Source organism: Gopherus evgoodei, chromosome 3 (assembly GCF_007399415.2).
Source record: "Gopherus evgoodei ecotype Sinaloan lineage chromosome 3, rGopEvg1_v1.p, whole genome shotgun sequence".
Taxonomy (NCBI): domain Eukaryota; kingdom Metazoa; phylum Chordata; order Testudines; family Testudinidae; genus Gopherus; species Gopherus evgoodei.
Genome location: NC_044324.1, coordinates 7516629 through 7538816, shown reverse-complemented (window position 1 = coordinate 7538816; position 22188 = coordinate 7516629). Strand labels below are relative to the sequence as shown.

The following is a 22188-nucleotide window of genomic DNA, read 5'->3' as shown; positions in this document are numbered from 1 at the left end:
GGTGCCCCCTATGTGAAAAGATTTTGGGTGGGACTGGGTCCAGTTCCTGCTTATCACATCATAAAAACCGCCATCCAAGCTGGCAGCTCGTTGCAGCCAGAAGGGTAAAGGTCTGAATGTAGGTAGAGACCAAACTCCTGTCTTTGTCAGAGCTCCCCTGCACTGTGCTGATGGGGAAGCTTGTACTGGAGCTCTGTCGGTGAGCTGACATGCTGCCAGTCAGGCAAATTTCAGCAGCACAAAATTAACCAAAAAAAAGAAAAAAGGTAGAAAAGTTCCAGAAGAGCCACATGCCACCTTCCCAGTCTAACACAGACACTTGAACTGAGACAACAATTCTTTTTAGCAATACTTTATACTGTCTTTGCAATGTCTGTTTCTCTCCCCATCCCCGCATTCAGCCAGAAGAGCAACCCAAGTATGAGGACAACATCTACATGTACATTTACTTTGTAATCTTCATCATCTTTGGCTCCTTTTTCACCCTGAACTTGTTTATTGGTGTCATCATTGATAACTTCAATCAACAAAAGAAAAAGATAGGTCCACTTTTTTTTATTGGTTATAGAGGCAGATCTGGGCTATTTGCAGGACAAACAGATTAATGGATTTTAAGGTCAGGACACTCCTGCATAATGCCACCATAGAACTTCACTCAGTGATTCTGGTCTTGAACCTCATTGCTTAGAACTTAGCATCACAGACTGTTTGTGATTTTTAACAACCCTTATCAACTTGCCTCTAATGCCTGTTTAAGGAAGGGGGCTGAAGAAATAAGTTCCAATAAAACAAGAATCAACTTAATTTTTGCCCAAACTTGAGTGAGGTTCAGAAAAGTTGTAGTTTCCTCTAAACACACCTTGATTTTCATTCATGTCTCTATTTTCTAGTCATGTCTTTATTTCAGCCCTTCAATTCCAGCCAAGTGCAAAGTGCTACACTTAGGAGAGAACAATCAAATGCCCAAATACAGAATGGAGACTAACTGGCTACGCAACAGTCCTGCAGAAAAGGATGTGGGGGGTTATCTTAGAATCACAGACTATCAGGGTTGGAAGGGACCTCAGGAGGTCATCTAGTCCAACCCTGTGCTCAAAGCAGGACCAATCCCCAACTAAATCATAGTTATAGTAGATCGATCACAAACTGACTGAGTCAACAGTGTGATTTATTCAACACTGGGGAGGCTTAGTCTAGAGAACTGTGCCCAGTTTTGGGCACCACACTTGATGAAAGATGTGAACTAACTTGAGAGAGTCTAGAGGAGAGTGACAAAAATGATGTTAGAAAACCTGACCTATGAGGAAAGGTTGAAAGAATTGGGCATGCTTAGTCTAGAGAAAGCTGACTGGGATCATAATGTTCAAATATGTAAAAGGTTGTTATAAAGAGAACAGTCATCAATTGTTTTCCATATCTACTGAGGATAGAACAAGAAGTAATCAGCTCCAGTTTGCAGGAAGATTAGGAAAAATTGATTATAGGATAAACACTGGAACAGGCTACTTAGGGAGCTTGTGGAATTCCTGTCCTTTGAGGTTTCTAAGAACAGGTTAGACAAATACCTGTCAGGGATGGTCTAGATGTACTTAATCCTGCCTCATTGTGGGGGATGGACGATAATGACATCTTGAGGTCCCTTCCAGCCCCATATTTCTATGAGTCTATGAAATTCCATAAGAGAATGGAAGTGGGATATGCCAGAAGTCTTTCCCACTTTCTCGGCCACACTCTCTGCCTCTTTCTTCTTTCGCTTCAAGCCTGAAGTGAGGGAGTTCCACAGGTAAAGCAGCTGCCAAACTGTGTTAGCAGATGATCTGCAAGCCAGAGTAATTTGCAGAATAACTTCAGTAATTTTGGGCTCTGGTGCAAATTATTTCTATCTAAAATAGTTACAACCAGTTTGCCCCCAGCATGTAGCCTAGTAGCTGAGCCTGTATTGTGATCCCCTTCCCTTAATGTGCATGGACTGATTATAACCAGCTTTCTTTTTGCTTCTCCTCTTTTACTTTGGAGGTCAGGATATCTTCATGACAGAAGAGCAAAAGAAATACTACAATGCCATGAAAAAACTGGGCTCAAAGAAACCTCAGAAACCTATTCCCCGGCCTCTGGTAAGTGTGTGATTTAATGGGAGCCAAAGGAACAATAACTGGGGGGCTGATTTCAGCAGTGCTCAGCCCCCCGCACACCAGTCGCCATTGCTTTGAAGATTCACTCTAGACTCCACACTGCCTTGTTATACTGCAGATGTAATAATCCGAGAAAACCATTACGTCTCTGTCTTGATTTGCCAGCTAGAGCCAGTCCTGAGAGTTTAGCATCTGAGAGGACAGATGGCCCAATGGTTACAATGCTAGCCTAATATTCAGGAGACCTGAGTTCAGTTACTTGTTTTACCACGGACTTCCTGTGGGGTCTTGGGCAGGTCACGTTAGTCTCTCGATGCCTCTGCTCCCCGTCTCTAAATGGGGATAATAGCACTGGCCTTCAAGGCTCTCAGCAAAGAGCCTGGATATGCTGCTGATAAGATTCTGGCAGCCTGTAGCACTGGTAATTACATTTCATTATAATTACTTTGTACTGGGCAAAATGGTTGAAACTATAGTAAAGAACAAAATTGTCAGACACATAGATGAACATAATTTGTTGGAGAAGAGTCAACATGTTTTTTGTAAAGGGAAATCATGCCTCCTCAATCTTCTAGAATTCTTTGGGGGAGGGGGTCAACAAGTATGTGGACAAGGGGGATCCAGTGGACATAATGTATTTAGATTTTCAGAAAGCCTTTGACAAGGTACCTCACCAAAGGCTCATAAGCAAAGTAAGTAGTCATGGGGTAAGAGGGAAGGTCCTCTCATGGATTGGTAACTGGCTAAAAGATAGGAAATGGTAGGAATAAATAGTCAGTTTTCCAAATGGAGAGGGGTAAATAATGGTGTCCCCCAGGAGTCTGTACTGGGACCAGTCCTATTTAACATTCATAAATGATCTGGAAAAAGAGGAAAACAGTGAGGTGGCAAAATTTACAGATGATGCAAAACCACTCAAGATAGTTAAGTCCCAGGCAGACTGTGAAGAGCTACAAAAGGATCTCTCAAAACTCGGTGACTGGGCAACAAAATGGCAGATGAAATTTCATGTTGATAAATTGAAAGTAATGCACATTGGGAAACATAATCCCAACTATACGTATAAAATGACGGTGTCTAAATTAGCTGTTACTACTCAGGAAAGAGATATTGGAGTCATTGTGGATAGTTCCCTGAAATGATCCACTCAATGTGCTGCAGCAGTCAAAAAAGCAAAGAGAATGTTGGGAATCATTAAGAAAGGGATAGAGAATAAAACAGAAAATATCATATTGCCTCTATCTAAATCCATGGTACTCCCACACCTTGAATACTGCGTGCACATGTGGTCACCTCATCTCAAAAAAGATATGCTGGAATTGGAAAAGGTTCAGAAAAGGGCAACAAAAAGTGATTAGAGGTATAAATAGGGCTGCCATATGAGGAGAGATTAATAAGACTGGGACTTTTCAGCCTGGAAAAAAGATGACTAAGGGGGATCTGACAGAGGTCTATAAAATCATGACTGGTGTGGAGAAAGTAAATGAGGAAGTGTTGTTATTTACTCCTCATAACACAAGAATTAGGGATCACCAAATGAAATTAATAGGCAGCAGGTTTAAAACAAACAAAAGGAAGTTTTTTTTTTCACACAACACACAGTCAACCTGTGGAACTCCTTGCCAGAGGATGTTGAGAAGGCCAATACTATAACAGGGTTCAAAAAAGAACTAGATAAATTTATAGAGGATAGGTCCATCAATGGCTATTAGCCAGGATGGGCAGGGATGGTGTCCCGAGTCTCTTGTTTGCCAGAAGCTGGCAATGGGCAATGGGGGTTGGGGGGGTGGATCACTTGATGATTACTTGATGATTTCCTGTTCTGGTCCTTACCTCCGGTAGACACTGGAATAGTCTATTCTGGTAGACATTGGAATAGTGAGTAGAGCCTCCCAAAAAAGGGATACTAGGCTTAGTAGTTCCGTGGCAAATTGTGTCCCTTTATCTAACTAATAGATTTGCTTGTTAGCAGTCCTTGCTAAACCTTTTCTCTGTGTGTTCCTTTCCCCCCCCATCCATGGCTCCTCTCCTGTAATGCAGAATAGCATCCAAGGAGCTGTCTTTGACTTTGTCACTCAGCAAGCATTCGATATAGTCATCATGATGCTCATCTGCTTCAACATGGTGACCATGATGGTGGAAACAGACACACAGAGTAGCCAGATGTCAGACATCCTCTGGTGGATCAACCTGGTGTTTGTCATCCTTTTCACCTGTGAGTGTGTGCTGAAGATGTTTGCCTTGCGACACTATTATTTCACCATTGGATGGAACATTTTTGACTTCGTGGTCGTGATTCTGTCCATTGTGGGTAAGTGGAATAGCTAGTGGAAGCTTGTGGGGTGCTCCCTGATATGCACGTTGGATAAAGCTGTCTTCGCTAGAAGTAGGTGTCTGCAGGATGGTGTGAAATGGAATGTGGCCCAGTAGTTAAAGAGGAAGACACTGGAGTCAGGACTCCTGAGTTTTTTATTTCCAGCTCTGGGAGGAGAGCCTGATTTAGTAGTTCAAGCAAAAGGTTGGGAGTCAAGACTCCTGGCTGTGCCACTCACTCACGGCATAGAATTGGGTAAAACAGTATCCCACTATAAACCAGGAATATAACCTGCTTCACAGGGGTATTATGAGGCTTAATTAATTAATGCTTATAAACCGCTGAGACTGGCATGCTCTAGTGCCTCTAGACAAAGTATTTGTTTTTAGTCCTCAATCAATGAGGGATTTACAGCTTCTGGATTCCAGTTTGGGTTGGAATTAATGGATGAAACGGGGCTCCTGGAATTCACCTTTTGTTTTCAGATTTGTGTTTCTTTTATGGCAAATGCATAAATTACTCCAGAGTCACTTGAAAGATGGTGTTCACCCTACTGAAAAAGTCCCCATATCTTTGGACTAACCTGGCTCAAAGAATAGAGATTGTCCTTCAGTCCCAAATTGGAGCCAACTTTGTCTCTGACTCTTGAGCCCAGTACCATTGATTTCTATGAAAGTTAGGAGCCTAAATACCTTTGAGGCGCTGGGCCTTAGTTTTTAAAATTAACCTTGCAATAGAATGTGGTCCCATAGGTAAATACAATGTGGGCTATACATAGTTCCTCTTCTCCAGATCTCTCATTTAGTGCGATTAATAATCATTGCCCCTTAAGATCCAGGGGATGAACAACCAAGGAGACACAAGTCCAAATGCCTTCATACCCTTGAACCTTAAAATCCCAATAAGAGATTCCAGTTTCAGGTCCTAGCTGCCTAAATGTGGCCCCCCCAAAATTGAGGCACATAGAACAAGAGGTCTCTTGTGGAAGTTTGAGCCAACTTTTCTGTGCTAGCACTGCCAGTGTTCCCTTGCCTAGTTCTGGTAAACAATGGAAACTGCAGGCGTTTAAGTTGGGTTATAACATCTTCCCCCTGCCCTCTTCTTTAGGAATGTTCCTGGCTGATCTCATTGAGAAGTATTTTGTGTCGCCCACTCTCTTCCGAGTCATCCGACTGGCCCGTATTGGCCGCATCCTGCGTCTGATCAAAGGGGCCAAGGGGATCCGCACCCTGCTTTTTGCCTTAATGATGTCCTTGCCTGCCTTGTTCAACATTGGCCTCTTGCTGTTCCTGGTCATGTTTATTTTCTCCATCTTTGGCATGTCGAACTTCGCCTATGTAAAGCACGAGGCCGGCATAGATGACATGTTCAACTTTGAGACCTTCGGGAACAGCATGATCTGTTTGTTCCAGATCACCACCTCGGCTGGCTGGGATGGCTTGCTGTTGCCTATCCTGAACCGGCCACCAGACTGTGACCTAGATAAGGAGCATCCCGGGAGCAGCTTCAAGGGAGATTGTGGTAACCCCTCCGTGGGGATCTTTTTCTTTGTCAGCTACATCATCATCTCCTTTCTGATTGTGGTGAACATGTACATCGCTATTATTCTGGAGAACTTCAGTGTGGCCACTGAGGAGAGTGCTGACCCACTGAGCGAGGACGACTTTGAAACCTTCTATGAGATTTGGGAGAAGTTTGACCCTGATGCCACACAGTTCATTGAGTACTGCAAGCTGGCAGACTTTGCTGATGCTTTGGAGCACCCACTCCGTGTCCCTAAACCTAACACTATCGAACTCATCGCCATGGACTTGCCTATGGTAAGCGGGGACAGAATCCACTGCCTAGACATCCTGTTTGCCTTTACCAAGCGTGTGCTGGGGGACAGTGGGGAGCTGGACATCCTGAGGCAGCAGATGGAGGAAAGGTTTGTGGCATCTAACCCTTCCAAAGTGTCTTATGAGCCCATCACGACCACGCTCCGGCGCAAGCAAGAAGATGTCTCGGCAGTGGTTATCCAACGGGCTTACAGGGTTCGCTTAGCAAAACGGGGCTTTATTTGCCGGAAGTCTGCCTCTACTAAGCTGGAAAACGGAGGAACAAATCGGGAGAAAAAAGAAGGCACCCCATCTACCGCATCCCTCCCATCCTATGACAGCGTAACTAAACCTGAAAAGGAGAAACAGCTGCGGGTGGAGGAAGGAAGACGAGAACGAGCAAAAAGACAAAAAGATTTCAAGGAATCTAAGTGTTGAGACAAACAAAAATATGTTGTACAAATTAAAAAAAATTTGCAAGCAAAAAGATTGTTTACAAACTTCACAAAATATATCAATACGGAACAGCTAAGGAGACACCTGAAGATCTTATACCAAACATAGTCTGCTTATTGTGTGACAAAGTTGCATCTAAAAGCAGTGACCTACCACCTGTTTAAAGGACCCTTCTAAATGAACAGTGTTCCACATCAATCAATGCAACTTTGGGACAAACAAGCAAAATAAAAAACACACACACACACTAAAAAACAAAACCCGCTGCTTGGATTAATATATCTCCCAAAGCAGCCAAAATTGATTATTCTCTCATTTTGTTGATTATCAAAAGAAAACCCAGAAGTCACAATGTTAAAGGGTTTGTTTGTTCAAGCAAAACTAATTTGCATTCCTGCATTTAGTTAAGCACAAAAACAAAAAAAAAAAGAAAAAGGCAAAAAAAAAAAAAGGCAAAATAAAAACTGACAAAAAAAAAGAAACAAAACCCCACCCATTTAGCCCATGCCGTTTGATTTGTCATAATTTATTTGGTATTTATTATCTTACATACTACTTTCTACATGGGCTTTACTTGGTTTGGGAGATGGGGTAATCAGGTATCTTCAGCCTGAAAACTTGCTCAGGCTGATTAAAAAAAAACTGTGCTTGTTCAATGCATAGAAATGATTTGCATGATGGCATGCTGTGACCAGGAATCATGCATGAAGAATCATTAAACCACAAGACACTCAATATCCTTCCACAACAGTTGGCTAAGCCATAAGTTCGAGGCACTCCACTGACTACCACACACTGTATTTGGAGGTTAACCTTAAATATAATCATGCCCTTCACCAATATTTACCAATTTGTAACCATCTCTTTCATACACCCTCCAGTAGGAAAAAAATGAAACAAGCCGATGAAATCTCTGTGTGTGTGTGCGTGTGTGTGTGTGTGTGTGTGTATGTTTAACAACCTGTCGTTTCCATACAGCCATCTTTTGCACATTTAAACAATAATCATACAGAAAGAGAAACCTAAATATTGCTCTGGATCCCTGGAGGGGAGAATATATAATATTCAGGAATGGCACTGCAAAACCAAAATCTAGGGCTTAAATACCAGTCAACAAGGTCATTTGTATCCTGTAATAATAATTATTCAGCCGCCATACTGCAGCAGACACTTTTAGTGTAGAGAGAACAGTGCTATGTAGGAAATAGCATATTGTCTCTGCAGGTGCAATATTGGGAACTTGGCTAAAGCAAGGGGATGTGTAACTCACAGAGTTTAATTGTGTCCCATGTTCCTCAGAGTTGTTGTTTCCTTGGGGTGGCAGCGGGGGCTGAGACCCAGCTGGATTTTTGAAACTCTGAAGTTGTCTTTATGTTCTTCCATCATTACTACTTTTTGCAGCTTGCACTTTGATGCTCCATGGCTTTCCTTGCTTCTGTAGCCACAAGGTTTTTAAACAAAATGGAACACATTAGAGTTGACAATAAAATAGCAATATGACATGGGGCACTGTGCTGAAGACGAGGTGTCTGATGTCATGTGCCTTCACCTTTCTGTTTCATATGTTGTCATATTGTAGTAACTAAAAGGTCCTGCAGATTTGGTTAGACACTAGAGCTACCTCTCAACTAGTCTGATTACTGAGTGGTAAATCGTTCAGTGGGAATGTCACCAGGAAAGCTCAAACTTTTGTGTTTCTTTGTGAGGATATGAGACCCTTTAATATTCTGTTTCAGTGTCCTCCTCAGTCAATAAGCCAGCTGTCAGTCACCACTCTAGGAGATATTTTCTTCTAAGCAGCCTTGGGGAATAGCTCTTGCCAATGGGAAGAGGCAGCAATGCACTGAAAGACGACGATTTTCCAGCTACAGCTTGTGTTCTGGTTAAAGAGTTGCTGCCATGTTACATTTTGAAAGGGAGGGTTGTGACATTACTGCATTGAATTTGTAATATAGAATGAAGAGAAACAGGATGACTGAATGTAGACCAAATAAAATGTATCTTTAAAAGGGCAAAAATAAGACAGCCGAACTTTTTAGATGACAGGAAGGCAGTTTAGTTTGTATAATCTCAGATGACAAGTGTCACTTAAAAAGCAAACGCTATTTGACAGACATCTGTGCCAAGTTGGGCTGTATAAATGCATTAGTCTAGCCATTATGTCAGTGGAGGAGTTCTTCTGTACTGGTGAACACAACAAAGGACCATTTCAACCCTGTAAGATTTACCCCACTTACTGCTAGGCTATGGTGTATAATAAAGATGAAAACTACATACATATGTACAGGCTACATTGTAAACAGCACAAAAAAAGCTGAAAAGTGTGGTTGAACTTTTTAGGAAAATAATATAAATACTGTAATATATCAGTTTATTTTATCGGCATGCCTTTTTGTAAATACAAAAATTAAATAGAACGGCGTCTGGCTTATGCCATTGTCCATGTTTATTTTTAATTTTTAAAATATTTTCCTTAGATTTTTAGATGTCAGCCAATGTACATTCCCTACCCCCCAAAAACAACCCTACACCCCAAAATAGATAAAAAGAAAAGCTTTAGTGCAAATTATCTTTACAATGACAAAAATATTTTTTGTCATTCCAATGTGCAATAAGTGCTCTGACCATTTCTATGCAAGATTTGGCTAAATTACATAATTGTTCTTAAGTTGGAATATCAGTCTGTAGGTGAAGGGTGGTACATTTACTGCTCATGCTGGCAACTTCATTGAGCTGCTGGAGTCAGTTTAAGTAAGACTTCTCTGCGATCTCTCTATTTTTAGCAGTTAAACTATTTATCAGTCTCTATTGAATACAAAGGCCATCAGTCTTGCTGAAAAATAAAATGAACAATTTCTCCAACCGTTCAGGGACAGCAGAGTCCATCTTCCTGCTCAATTGAAAATTTCCTTTTTTTGTTTTATTTTTAAAAATGTCTTTTTTGTAGCAAATATCCCTCAGCCACAGTTCACAGGGTGCTGAGAGAATTGTTCTGCATCTTTGGGAACCTTCACACAGTGAGGCTGAGGCTGCAAAGGAAGCTTTGATCTGAAATAAAGCGGTCAGGGTAGCTTCATACACCATATCGTTGCATAGAAATGCAGATACAGTGTGTGGGGGGAGTGTTTGGGGGCGGGGGGTGTTGTAGTAAAGTCCTTGGTGAGGAATTTTTTATTCTAGAGTCAGGGTTATCGGAATAAAACAATAGGCTGCAATTTAATTTGGATTAAAATGCCAAAAGAATTTGGCTGTAACAAGTGGTTCCCCCTCCCTTCCCCCCAGCATGTGTAAAATCCTCTCTGTTGTTTTGGCTCATTTATTACCCTGTTATTAAAAGGGCTGGGGAGGGGGGAAGAAATATCAGTTCAAGCTCCTTTACTCAACGTTTCTGCTCTATTTTCACTTACAAAAAAATACAAATGCTAATGTGGAGGAATAAGAAAAAAACTAAAACCATGAGCTGATGTCGTAGAGGTCACACCCAAACTTTTGTAGTATTGTATTTTGTAGTTTTCTGTTGCAACAAATGTTAAAGCTGTGACAGACCAATACTGAAAATCAGCATATTAGAGATTGCATGGTGGCTCATCCTGCTCTAACCCAAACATGACTGAAAATTACATTACTATAATCCAAAAGAACAAGGTAAGGGTGTCTGTGTCCATTTAGTTCACTGTTTTCCGCCCCCCACCCCATTCTTGCTGGGTTCTTATTTTTTTCAAAGTATATAAAAGTGGCACAAGTAAGACCTAATTTGTGCAGGGGAAGCTAGTGGAAGTGGTTTTGTTCCTGTTTTTATTATTCACCGTGAGAGATTTGTGGCCTTTAGTGGCTCTTTGCTGGTATCTAGCAGACAGGTCGCTCTTACTGCCAATCCACAACCCCCTTGGCATTTTCATCAGAGGTTACTGCTATGATTGGGCACAGTGACTGCAGCATGTTGATAGCAGCTGAGCAGGTTGGTGGCCTTTGTGAGGCCAAGTGGTGGCTTTTGGTTAATATCTTAGTGAATGCATCACAAAAACACCATCAAAACTGGCCCCCATTCACTGGTAGGCTCAACAGAAGCCAACAATTGAAGGCTGTGCGGCTTGCAGTCCCCTCTTGCTCCTGGGTGTAGGGAACGCTTGCTCTGGCGACGTGCAGGGAACTTTAGTCTGCAGCACTCTCAATCCAATCAAAAGACAGAAGCGCAAATTGTACAGAATACGTGAAATTCCCAAGCATCCGTCAGCATACCCGGCATCACCAACAAAGACAGCAGGGGTGATGCAGTGTGTCTGCAGCAGAACGGAGAGAACCCAGATGCTCCTGTCACTTGGGAAACTCCATTAAGGGTAAGCCATAGGGGAGCCTTTGAGGCAGCTGGCCATTGCTGAGTCCATGCAGTGGAGCATAGTGGTACTCACACACTGCTGCCTCTTTGTTCAGCTTCCCTTTGTACATGTCTTTCTTTCCAATCGAAGGGCAAGGTAGTGCGTTAGCTTCGTGTGCTAGTTATGGCTCGCTGGAGGTCAGGTTTTGAGTCAAAATAGTTGCAAGTCAAATCATGTAGGTGTTGGTTTAAAATACTTCTCCCTAGAAGAGGTTCCCCCCCACCCAAACTGCAAAGAACAATAACCGAACCAAGCAAACCCAGAACTCTGATTCCCTAACATTGGTCAGTCTCTGGTCAAGAAAGCCTGGTACTGCACTGGCTGTGCGTACTGCAAGCCAGGACTGTGAGGCGCTACATGAACTTGGTGGGAAGGTTGCACAAGACCTGGCTGTTCTGTACTGCACGGGGAGTTGCCAGCCACTTTCAAAAAAGAATCTAAACAAATTGCCAAAAAAATTAGAGGAGAAAAATCTTCCAAATTTGCCCTTTGCAAGTTTGTTGCATGTTGTGATTTTATAGAGAGGGGTGTGTGTGTGTGTGCGTGCGTATTCTGCATAGGTGAGGTGAGGATTGGTGTCCAGTGGCTAGAGCAGGAGACTGGAAATCAGGACTCCTGGGTTTTATTTCCAGCTCTACCGCTGACATGTTATGTGACCTTGGACAAATCACTTAACCTCTCTGTGCCTCAGTTGTACCCATCTGTCAAATGGGTGTATAATTACCTACCTCACAGGGGTGTTGTGAGGCTCAATTAGTTAACATTTGTAAAGTGCTTTGAGATTCACAGCTGCAAGTGCTATTTAGATGTGCACAGTAGAATCATGGACTAAGGGGGAAATGAGATGGTACCATAAATGCTGCTAAATGAGTCATTTTTAAACTGCACTGCTCTACTGAACCCAGCTTCTCAACAACGATCAGGGCAAATAATTTCTTCCTTTTACTTTGCTTACGTGACTTGTTCTGGATACTGTGTTAATTCCCCCCACCCCCCGCTGTATTAGCCTTCCCCTTTCACCCTCCCTAGATTTTGTTCCCTGTTCTGTTTCACATGAAGAAAGGAGGCGGAAATAATTGGTGTTTTGGGGACGGGGTGGTGAAAGAATGTAAAAACACCGTGTGCTGGAAGTCTGAGAGTCTGAATTTTGATTTCCTTTGTACTATACATCTTTTTACTTTGGAATTTGCAATAAAAAGGTATGTCCATCTTGTTTTAACCTCTTCTCTTGCATGACCTGTCACTCTGTCACCCTTCAGCAGTGGCTGGCATGGCCCTGCACAGGGGCGGCTCCAGGCCCCAGCGTGCCAAGCGCGTGCTTGGGGTGGCATGCTGCAGGGGGTGCTCTGCTGGTCGCCAGGAGGGCAGCAGGTGGCTCCGGTGGACCTCCGGCAGGTGTGTCTGTCCCATGGCTCTGGTGGACTTCCTGCAGGCAGTCCGCTGGTCCTGTGCCTGTGGGAGGTCCACCAAAGCCGTGGGACCAGCAAACTCTCCGCACGCACGCCTGCAGGAAAAGCTGGATGTCCCTTAAACTGGGCTGCAGGAGGCGGTGCTTATAGGCCCATGCCAAAGAGAGTATGCTCTACCCCTGCCATTACCTAAGCTGCCAAAATGGCCTGTTCCCCCGCCGCTTGCACTGAAGTCAAACTGTGCAGGAGGCACTGAGCACCTTGCAGGATCAGATTCAAACTTTACTTAAGCACATAGGCACTGGAGGCGACAAGACAGATCTGGCAGTCAGATGCAGCTGTGATAGATTCTGTGCCTGGCTCTCCTGCTGTGGGACCTTGGATCTGTCACGTCCCCCTTCTATGCCTCTGTTTCCCCTTCTTTGAGCTGGGTTAATGAGCCTAACTTCCTTTGTAAAGAAGCACCAAAGGGGCATGATCCTTTCAACTATGACAGTCAATGGGTCGGGGTTTTAAAAATCAATCAATCTTTCCTTCAAACCTGCACTGCGCTACCGCAGTCCCCCTCACGAAGAAAAGCCTCAATTGTGGCAGCCCCCTCCTCCCCCGCCTCCTTCACAGGGACACAGCGGGGCTGTTCTGCTCCACAGGCTGGGTGAAATCCCTGTATTTTACTCAATCTGGTGCAGCGGCGGGGGATTAGGTGGTGAACAGGAACTGGATCCCCCCCACCCCCGCACCCATCCAGAATTGCAACCTGCTTGTCAAGCATGTGGGCTTAGTCAGAGGGAGGGTGCAAAATGCTGCAGCATGTGGGGTGGGGTGGTAGATGCATGATGACAGCTAGGTGTGTGGCTGGAAGGTTTCTCATGCTGACAATTCCAAGTTGTCTCTACAGCCAACCCCTTCAAAGCATGAATGTTGGCCACTTGCCCTAAAAGGATTTAGATGCGTCAGACCTTAAAGGGGGACAAACCAACAGTCCCATCAGTGGTGCAAGATGTCTCACCCCAGTAGACGCTTTCTCTTCTCTCTCACACACACACATTCTCTCCCGTGGTTCTATGTGAAATTTGTTCTGGGCTATTTCTGGTGATTAACACAATTTAAGGGCTAGTTATGATTTTTTTTTAAATGGTCTTAATGGTGAGGAAGGGTTTTTTTTTTAAACTTCCAGCTCCAATAATTTCACTCAACCTGCAATGCATGTGCCTTTGATGGTTATCACACCCATTTTGTTGTAAAACAGTGTGCTTATTTCATTTCAATCCAGGGAAGGGGGAGCGTACAGGCATTGGCACATAGTCCTCCGGCAGGAGCAGCGCCAGGGTTTTTGGCGCCCTAGGCGGGGGTCCTTCTGCGCTCCGGGTCGGCGGCAATTCGGTGGGCGGGGGGGTGTCCTTCCACGCTCCCGGTCTTCGGGGCACTTCAGGGGCAGGTCCCGGAGAGAGTGAGGGACTTGCTGCCGAAGACCCGGAGTGCAGCAGGATCCTCCACTGCCGAATTGCTGCTGAAGACATGGAGTGCAGAAGGACCCCCCCCCCCGCCGAACTGCAGCTGAGGGCTGCAAAATGCCGCCCTCCCAAATCCTGGTGCCCTAGGCGATGCCGGCCCTGCCCTCCATACAGAAAAGTTCCTTCCCTCCCCAGTGCAACATTATACAGGCCATAAGATGCCATGGAAGGAGGCCTAAATTCTGGAAAATAGTAACTAAACCTGAGTGAAAGTTGCTGCTCTCCAGCTCAGAATCAGAACACAGCTGGACAGAACCACGTCTCAGTGTGGGCAAAGCTGACTCCAGTCACTGCTCCACCTAGTCATTGCTAAGCTGCAGTGCCAGTAACGGTGGTTATACTTGAGCATAGTGGGCTAGGAGAGGTGGAAGGGGCTGGCCCTGGTTTTGTCCTGTTTAGATACAGCACATGGCCTGGGTGCAGAAAGAGGGGCCCATCGCTCAGCCGCCTCGCAGCTGGCCCAAGCTGGATAATAGCTGGAGACAGTCGCACAGCTCATGGGAAAGGCAACCACTAGTGGCAGTTTATATAAACAACTGGACTTCAGCGAGCACAGTCAGGGTGGGGCACTGTGCGGGGCGGGGTGGGGGGATGAGACCCAGGGGTTGAGAGCAGGAAGCCTAGGCCCTGCAGCCATGCAGGAGCCACTGTGGGCAGCTGACAAACAGCATGGGTCACGCAAGGGTTAAATCCTGCCCCTAGTGAAGTCAATGGCAAAATTCCCATCACTTGCAATGGGGCCAGAGTGTCACTTGTGCATGTGGGCGGCCTGGGATGGGATGATGACAGGAAAAGCAAAACAAAAGGACAAGCTGGGTGCCTGGTAATGAGCAGCCGACTTGGCACGCAGTGAGCTTGGCAATGGCCCAGATGACTGAGCCTCAAGGGGCCGATGCTCAGGTGGTGGGAAGTGGCACAGGTCCATTAGTGGGCTGACTCTCCTGCCTGTGCTCATTGCCCCTACTGAGCTGAAGGGCTGGGGAAAGCCAAGAGCAAAGTAGTTATGAGCTCACTGGTGTCACGGGGCACAAGATGTACAGGGGAGGATTTACTCCTCTCAGTCGGCCCCTCCACCATTGCTTGTCCTGCCGACAGCCCACGGGGGTGTGCCAGCTGTGAATGAGGACCCCTGCCAGGGGAAAGCGCTGTCTAGGACTTGCAGCAAGCCCCCAAGGGCAGCTTATTCAGCTATGCCATTTCACTTTGTTACGGGAGCCCCACACCCTTTGAGCTGGTTCGGGAGCTGCGCTGCTCTGGCTGAAACAGCCCAAGGGCCCAGCTGTGACCCTGGGCATGCGGCTAGCAGGTTATTTACTCACTGACTGGAAACACTGGAAAAAAAAAAGCCTGCAGTGACACTGTACCCTGGGCGAAGAGTGAAAATGGGCCCCCAGCTCGGGTGCCCTTGCCAAGGCCTGTGCCAGCCCAGGAGAGGGCTCACAGTGTGCAGTTCAGGTGGGTCTCCTATGCAGCAACCAGCTTCCCAACAACGCTGGAGGGATTTGGTTCTGGCATCATAGTAAGAGTGAACTGCAACTCTAGGGTTCCCTCCCCTGAGTAGGCGTGAACCCACAGGCTGGGGCTTGCTGGCTGACACCAACCATGAGCATGGGGTCCCGGGGCCGAAGGTAGGTCTCTGCCAGACCTCAAAATCTACAAGTCTTGGCACATCAAGACCTTGCCCGGGAAGAGGCTGGCCAGGATGATCTGCCCCCTGCCCCCGAACTGAAAGTCAAGCTGCCCCCATCCCTACAATAGAAGCAGTCCCCTATGCTAAGGAACCTGTACACCACTGGCATAGAAAGGCCTTCGCAGATTGGAGAATCAGGTCATCAAATGCTCAGGGCAATGGATAATTAACTCTATGTTGCTGGATTGTCATTCAGCAGAGGACTGGTTGATTGGTTTTTTAAACCATAAAGTATGCAGCTGGAGGCTGCTTGTCATAGGCGCTGTATTGAGGCAGTGTGGCTCCCCACCACCCTGGAGAGGGTCGAGCCCTGGCGAAGTCTTGTACAGGCACACAGAGCTGATCCAAGTGCTCCCTTGCTCTCTCCTTTGAGCTGCTGCATACACAACACAGTGCAATTAGGCACCCACCCAACTCATCCTTTGCGCTAGAGGACAAAGGTTGTGGAATGTGCTTCTGTTACAGACTGCCATCCGCCAGCAGCTGTGGGCAGGCAGAAATGGGACATGCTGAAGAGGCATTCCCCAGTGCCTCAGGAAGAGATACAGCCGCAGTCATAGGTGGCTTGGTGCCAGGCTATGACCGCCCAGGCCTGGACCTGCTACACTGTTACAGATGATAGTTAAGTCACCTCTGCAACAGCATCTGTATCTTTCAGGTCTGTTATTCTTCACATTAACCATGCAGGGGTTCTTGGATCAAAAACAACCACCTTCCTCAGCGCCAGTACAATGCAGACGCATAGAATATCAGGGTTGGAAGGGACCTCAGGAGATCATCTAGTCCAACCCCTGCTCAAAGCAATCTCCAACTTAATCATCCCAGCCAGGGTTTGTCAAGCCAGGCCTTAAAAACTTCTAAGGAAGGCGATTCCATCACCTCCCTCGGTAACCCATTCCAGTGCATCACCACCCTCCTAGTGAAATAGTGTTTCCTAATATCCAACCTAGACTCATAGGTCAGAAGGGACCAATCTGACCATCTAGTCTGACCTCCTGCACAAGGCAGGCCACAGAACCCCACCCATCCAATTTTATAACAACCCCTATCCCAGGACCGAGTTATTGAAATCCTCAAACTTGGTTTGAAGACCTCAAGCTGCAGAGAAACCACCAGCAAGCGACCCGTGCCCCACGCTGCAGGGGAAGGCAACTTGAGACCATTGCTTCTAGTTCTGTCACCACTGAGAACAGTCTAGATCCATCCTCTTTGGAACCCCCTTTCAGGTAGTTGAAAGCAGCTATCAAATCCCCCCTCATTCTTCTCTTCTGCAGACTAAATAATCCCAGTTCCCTCAGCCTCTCCTCATAAGTCATGTGCTCCAGCCCCCTAATCATTTTTGTTGCCCTCCCCTGGACTCTTTCCAAATTTTCCACATCCTTCTTGTAGTGTGGGGCCCAAAACTGGACACAGTACGCCAGATGAGACCTCACCAATTTCGAATACAGGGGAATGATCACATCCCTTGATCTGCTGGCAATGCCCCTACTTATACAACCCAAAATGCCATTAGCCTTCTTGGCAACAAGGGCACACTGTTGACTCATGTCCAGCTTCTCATCCACTGTAACCCTTAGGTCCTTTTCTGCAGAACTGCTGCCTAGCCATTCGGTCCCTAATCTGTAACAGTGCATGGGATTCTTCCTTCCTAAATGCAGGACTCTGCACTTGTCCTTGTTGAACCTCATCAGGTTTCTTTTGGCCCAATCCTCTAATTTGTCTAGGTCCCTCTGTATCCTATTCCTACCCTCCAGTGTATCTACTACTCCTCCAAGTTGAGTGTCATCTGCGAACTTGCTGAGGGTGCAGTCCACGCCATCGCATTAGTAAAGTGTGCGCTCCAGCTTTTGCATGCTGTCAGGAAGGGTTAAACCCTGCCCTCCAAACAGCTGAATGCTCAGGGGGTTGTGAAACCAGAGCCACTTTTTGTCTGCCTCGCCAGAGGCTGCAGCCAGGTATTAAAGACACACAGCTCTGGGTTTGCTTTTCTCCTTATAGCAGGAGTAGAGGTGACAGCTTAAAGTATGATTTGGGGGGCCTCACAGCACAGAAAAACCTCTGTTGCAGATACCTTAATGCAGCGTAAGTGCCTGAATCAGCACCGCTGGGAACTGCTCGGTTCATCCGTAAGAAGGGGCTGGCTTTAGCTATGGCTGCAAGAAGCATCTTCTGTAGAGTCACAGTTTTAGAACACAGGTTACCTGATCGCCGGAGAGGAAACAGTGGGCCCTCCTCCAGCCCCTTTCACTCTGCCTATGTTGTTACTGCACCTACAGGGCTGAGCAAGCCACCGCCCTTGAAAGCACTGGCAGGCCTGCGGGAGGGAGGGGGAAGGGTGCCTCTGCAGCAGGATCACAGCAGGTGGAGCAGGACACGTACATCACACGGCCTCAGAAAACACAGGGTAAAGTGAGGCTAAACAAGGCTCCAAAGGTGGCGCAGAAAGAACCGTGCCGTAGTGACTGCCCCCGCCCCGTTCTGAAGCCCGAGGAAGGCGCTTGCAGTAAAGGTTCTCAGTTGCCTACAGCACTGACGTGCTTGGGAACTGGAACTGCCAGCCCCAAGCATTCAAAAAATCCTGAGTCAGCTCTCAAAAAACCATATGATTTTTGTAAAGTCAGGAATGCAGGGTGCTTTGTGTTTTCATTCTGGTTTCTGGGCCTATGGGTTACTGGCCCATCCCCCTTCCCACACAACCCTTTGGGCTAGAAGCCTCTTAAAACAAAAAAAACACCCCCCCCCCCTCTGATTCTCATCTAGTCACTTGATATGCTTGCTCTTTATAAGTATATCAGAGGGATTAATCTTAGGGAGGGAGAGGAATTATTTAAGCTTAGTACCAATGTGGACACAAGAACCAATGGGTATAAACTGGACACGAGGAAGTTTAGACTTGAAATTAGATGAAGGTTTCTAACCGTTAGAGGAGTGAAGTTCTGGAACAGCCTTCCAAGGGAAGTAGTTGGGGCAGAAGACATATCTGGCTTTAAGACTTAAGCTAAGCTTGATACGTTTATGGAAGGGATGGTATGATGGGATAGCCTAATTTTGGCAATTGATCTTTGATTATCAGCAGGTAAGTATGCCCAGTGGTCTGTGATGGGATGTTAGATGGGATGGGATCTGAATTACTGCAGAGAATTCTTTCCTGAGTGCTGGCTGGTGAGTCTTGCCCACATGCTCAGGGTTTAGCTGGGGTTAGGAATGGCTGGGCTCAGCCCTGGCACAAATCAAGCACAGGGGTTCCTTGGCATGAAGCCCATTGCTGGGCATAAACCCTGCTGATTTGGATACCAAATACCTGAGGGTAGATCTCCTCTCGCCCCATCCAATACCGAGGCAACCTGGACATATTAAACCGCTAGGTCAAGAGGTAGTGGGACCTTCCCAAGGAGAGGTCCTTGCCTCATGCGTGGAGCGGCAGGGCCTGGCTTTGAGGGCATCCAGGCACCAGCTGTGTCCCCTAAGGACAGAGTAGAAAAGGCCAGACTAGAGCTGAGGACTATTTGAAGAGCAGAGATGCTGAAATCCCATCCTGATCCCAGTTTCATGGGAATTTTGCATGAGCTATAATCTGTGTCACTGGTGCCCAGGCAGGAGCAAGTGTGATTCATGTGGAACTCGTTGCCAAGGCATGTTGTAAAGGCCAAAACTAGGTTCAAAAAAGAACTAGATCAGTTTGTGGAGGACAGGTCCACCAATGCCTATCGGCCAGGATGGTGAGGAGCAAAACCCCATGCTCTGGGTGTCCCAAAACCTGAACTGGGAAGGGACAGTAGGGGATGATGGATCACTTGATGATTCCCTGTTCTGTTCACTCCCTCTGGGGCCCCTGGCATTGGCCACTGTCAGACGACAGGACACTGGCCTAGCTGGACCTTTGCTCTGACCCAGTCTGGCTGTTCTTATGTGCTGGGCAAACACTACATCAAACAACAATACTGTACAGTTACGCATGCCTTCCCTCCCCAGGTTTAGCAAGAAGCTGGTCCCGCAGGAAACACTCATTTGTCTCTCATCCTTTTTGTCCACCTCTGCCACAAAGCAAACCAACCCACCCTCGGGGCGATGAGAGGGGCAGCGCGTGAGTGCTGCAGGGGAAAGCAGCGGGTAGACCAAAGCTCCCTGTCCCTTGCAGCTGACCCCTCTATCTTCCCATACTCCCGAATGTATGGACTGTCCCTGCCTTGTTTCTAAGACCGTGGGCAGCAGAGCCCTGTTACCTTCCTTCCCGTCTGAAAGAGGCACAGCAGCAGGGCTTGGGGAGGGGCAGGGAAACTGCCACGTTTCCTGGTCTGCCAGCGCTGGAAAAAGACAGAGCTCTGGGACTACAGGCAGCAAAGGGGGCCAGTAAGTGATGGTGGTAGAGTGGGGCACTGCTCTGGCAAGCTGACCTACCCTGAGTGCTTGGGCTGCTGACTTTAGAGAGAGTTTAGGTGCCTATTCCTTAGGGCACAGTGACATCTTGTGACAGGTGCTAGAATATACAGTAACACCACAGTACAGGATCTGCACACATAAGAATGACCAGACTCAGAGACTAGAGGTCCATCTCCCACTGCAATCACTAGGAGATGCTTCAGAAGAAGGTGCAAGAAATGCTGCAGGGGCAGATGTGTGATATCCTGCCCTCTCCCCTAGGGAAGTTTCTCCCGGGCTCCCCCCCCAGAGCTAGCTCGTGGCTGGCTCATGCTCTCCAGCAGGAAGATTTAAGTCTTTGGAAGATCTCAGAAAAGAGCAGGGGGAAGCAGGCTTTGAACTGTAAAGCCACGTTGCAGTCTCACCCCCTTGCACACATTTATATGTGAACGAAACCAAACTCCTGGGCTCGATTCCATAAACAGGAGCATTTTATTGGCTGCGCCCCATAGGGCTGTAGATAGAAAAGTTTCAGGTTCAAATTACAGCTCCCCTTCAAAGCTGGTGTCGGAAGCATCCCCATCCAAACTATCCCCTAAGTCTTCATCTAAAATCAAGGCATAGTTGAGGTCATACTTGAACAAGGGGTTGTGAGCCGTACGCTCAGGCCGGGACCCTGGGTTATGATGAGAAATCTCCAGGGTGTCTCGGTTCAGGGTCCAGAGGAAGGAGTAAATAGCAAGAGCCATGAGGACAAAAGAGATTAAAAACCCTCCGATGAAGCCAGAAGCCACCGGATTGATCCATTCAAAGAGGCTCCTGTTGTACGGAGGGAGTGGTTTCCTTTCGATGATGAGGTCGATGTCACCCCAGCCTGCCTGCATCAATCCACTCTCCCTGCGAGATTTCCCACCAGCGCGCCGAGCTCTGCTGTGCTGGTTCGTCTCTCCATATTTGTCATCCTCCTCCAGCAGGAGTGAGGAGGTCAGATGTTCCACCCCCTTGTGATATTCTTCCACGTTCCTCTTCAACTCGAGGTTCTTGTCCTGGTTCACGTTCTTGCCCAGCTCCTGGGAGATGTCAGGGCGCCCAATCTGGCGGAGGGCTCGGGAGAGACGATCCCAGTACACTGCATCTCCTTCTGCCTCGAGCCACTGGGTCAGGACATCTTTGCACTGTTCTGTGCTGACGATGTCTCGCCGGTGGCGGGAGAGGATTGGGTTCTTCACTTCGGAGAGTCGCTCCAGCTCCTCCTCTATGTCCTCCTCAGGGCCGGTGATCTGAGTGTAGAACTCATGACATTCCTCCGGGGAAAGCAGCTCAGATATTCGGCCCATCATGTGCACTCCTATGTCATCAGCTGCCGTATCCTCACATGAGCCACAGGTAACCAGCAAGAGAAGTCCGATTCCTATGGTCTCAAACATCACAGAAGAACAGGGACCAGAACCCTGAGCAGAGAGAATATCAGTACAGGATAAGGAGTTCTGGGGCTAGACCCCTGTAGGAGATCGACTCAGCATCCCAACACCACGTCCACCCACACAAAAAGGGGCACACTCACCCAGCATGTGTTCTGCCTGTGGACTCACGTCTCCCGGGCGAGTTTCTTCACCACTGGGCTACAGTCACTCACACTCTCTCGCTGCCCCAACGAGCATTCAAGTACGCCCGCCAGGGGAAACTTAGGGACTAACAACGTTAGGCAGCAGCTGAGCAGGGGTTTTGAGCACCTACATTTTGGATTGAGGCACCTAAGTCTTTGCAGATCCAGCCCCGGCACTCCTGAGTTTAACAAAAATACAGGAGCGAGGACGGTCACGGGGCTACTCAAGGAGCGCTTCTACTGGCAAGGTTCTGAGGGTCTTGAACAGCGACCCCTCTCCTAGCACGGCCTGCCATGACCACAGCACCAGCTCATGGGACAGTACAAATACTGGCTCCGAATGTGCCAGGTGGTCAGGCCCCTGTTCCCGGCTCAGCCAGCATAAAATGGTTGGCTCCAAGACAGAGTCCCAGTCAGCAGTGCCCTACACAGGCCCTGGCACTGTGGGCTTGCATTTGTATCCCGATGTGTTACAGCGGTGTGTGTGTGTGTGGGGAGAATGTAAAGGAGTGTAA

General features: G+C 47.1%; 2 protein-coding genes across 5 annotated transcripts in view; one reads left to right on the top strand and one right to left on the bottom strand.

The window, feature by feature from the left end:
- SCN8A (sodium voltage-gated channel alpha subunit 8) overlaps positions 1–12274 on the top strand; it is a 129974-nt gene extending 117700 nt beyond the window's left edge. For all 4 annotated transcript variants that reach the window (XM_030554892.1, XM_030554893.1, XM_030554894.1 and 1 more), the window contains 4 exons: positions 402–539; positions 2010–2114; positions 4173–4443; positions 5554–12274. In XM_030554892.1, coding sequence (XP_030410752.1) covers positions 402–539; positions 2010–2114; positions 4173–4443; positions 5554–6701 — 1662 coding nt within the window. In that variant the 3' untranslated portion in view covers positions 6702–12274. The remainder of the gene's footprint in view (positions 1–401; positions 540–2009; positions 2115–4172; positions 4444–5553) is intronic.
- An 8335-nt stretch (positions 12275–20609) lies between these two features.
- Positions 20610–21494, bottom strand: LOC115647643 (uncharacterized protein C12orf81-like). The gene has a single exon (XM_030554339.1). It carries the CDS (start codon positions 21492–21494, stop codon positions 20610–20612), a length of 885 nt encoding a protein of 294 aa, XP_030410199.1.
- Positions 21495–22188: the final 694 nt, after the last annotated feature.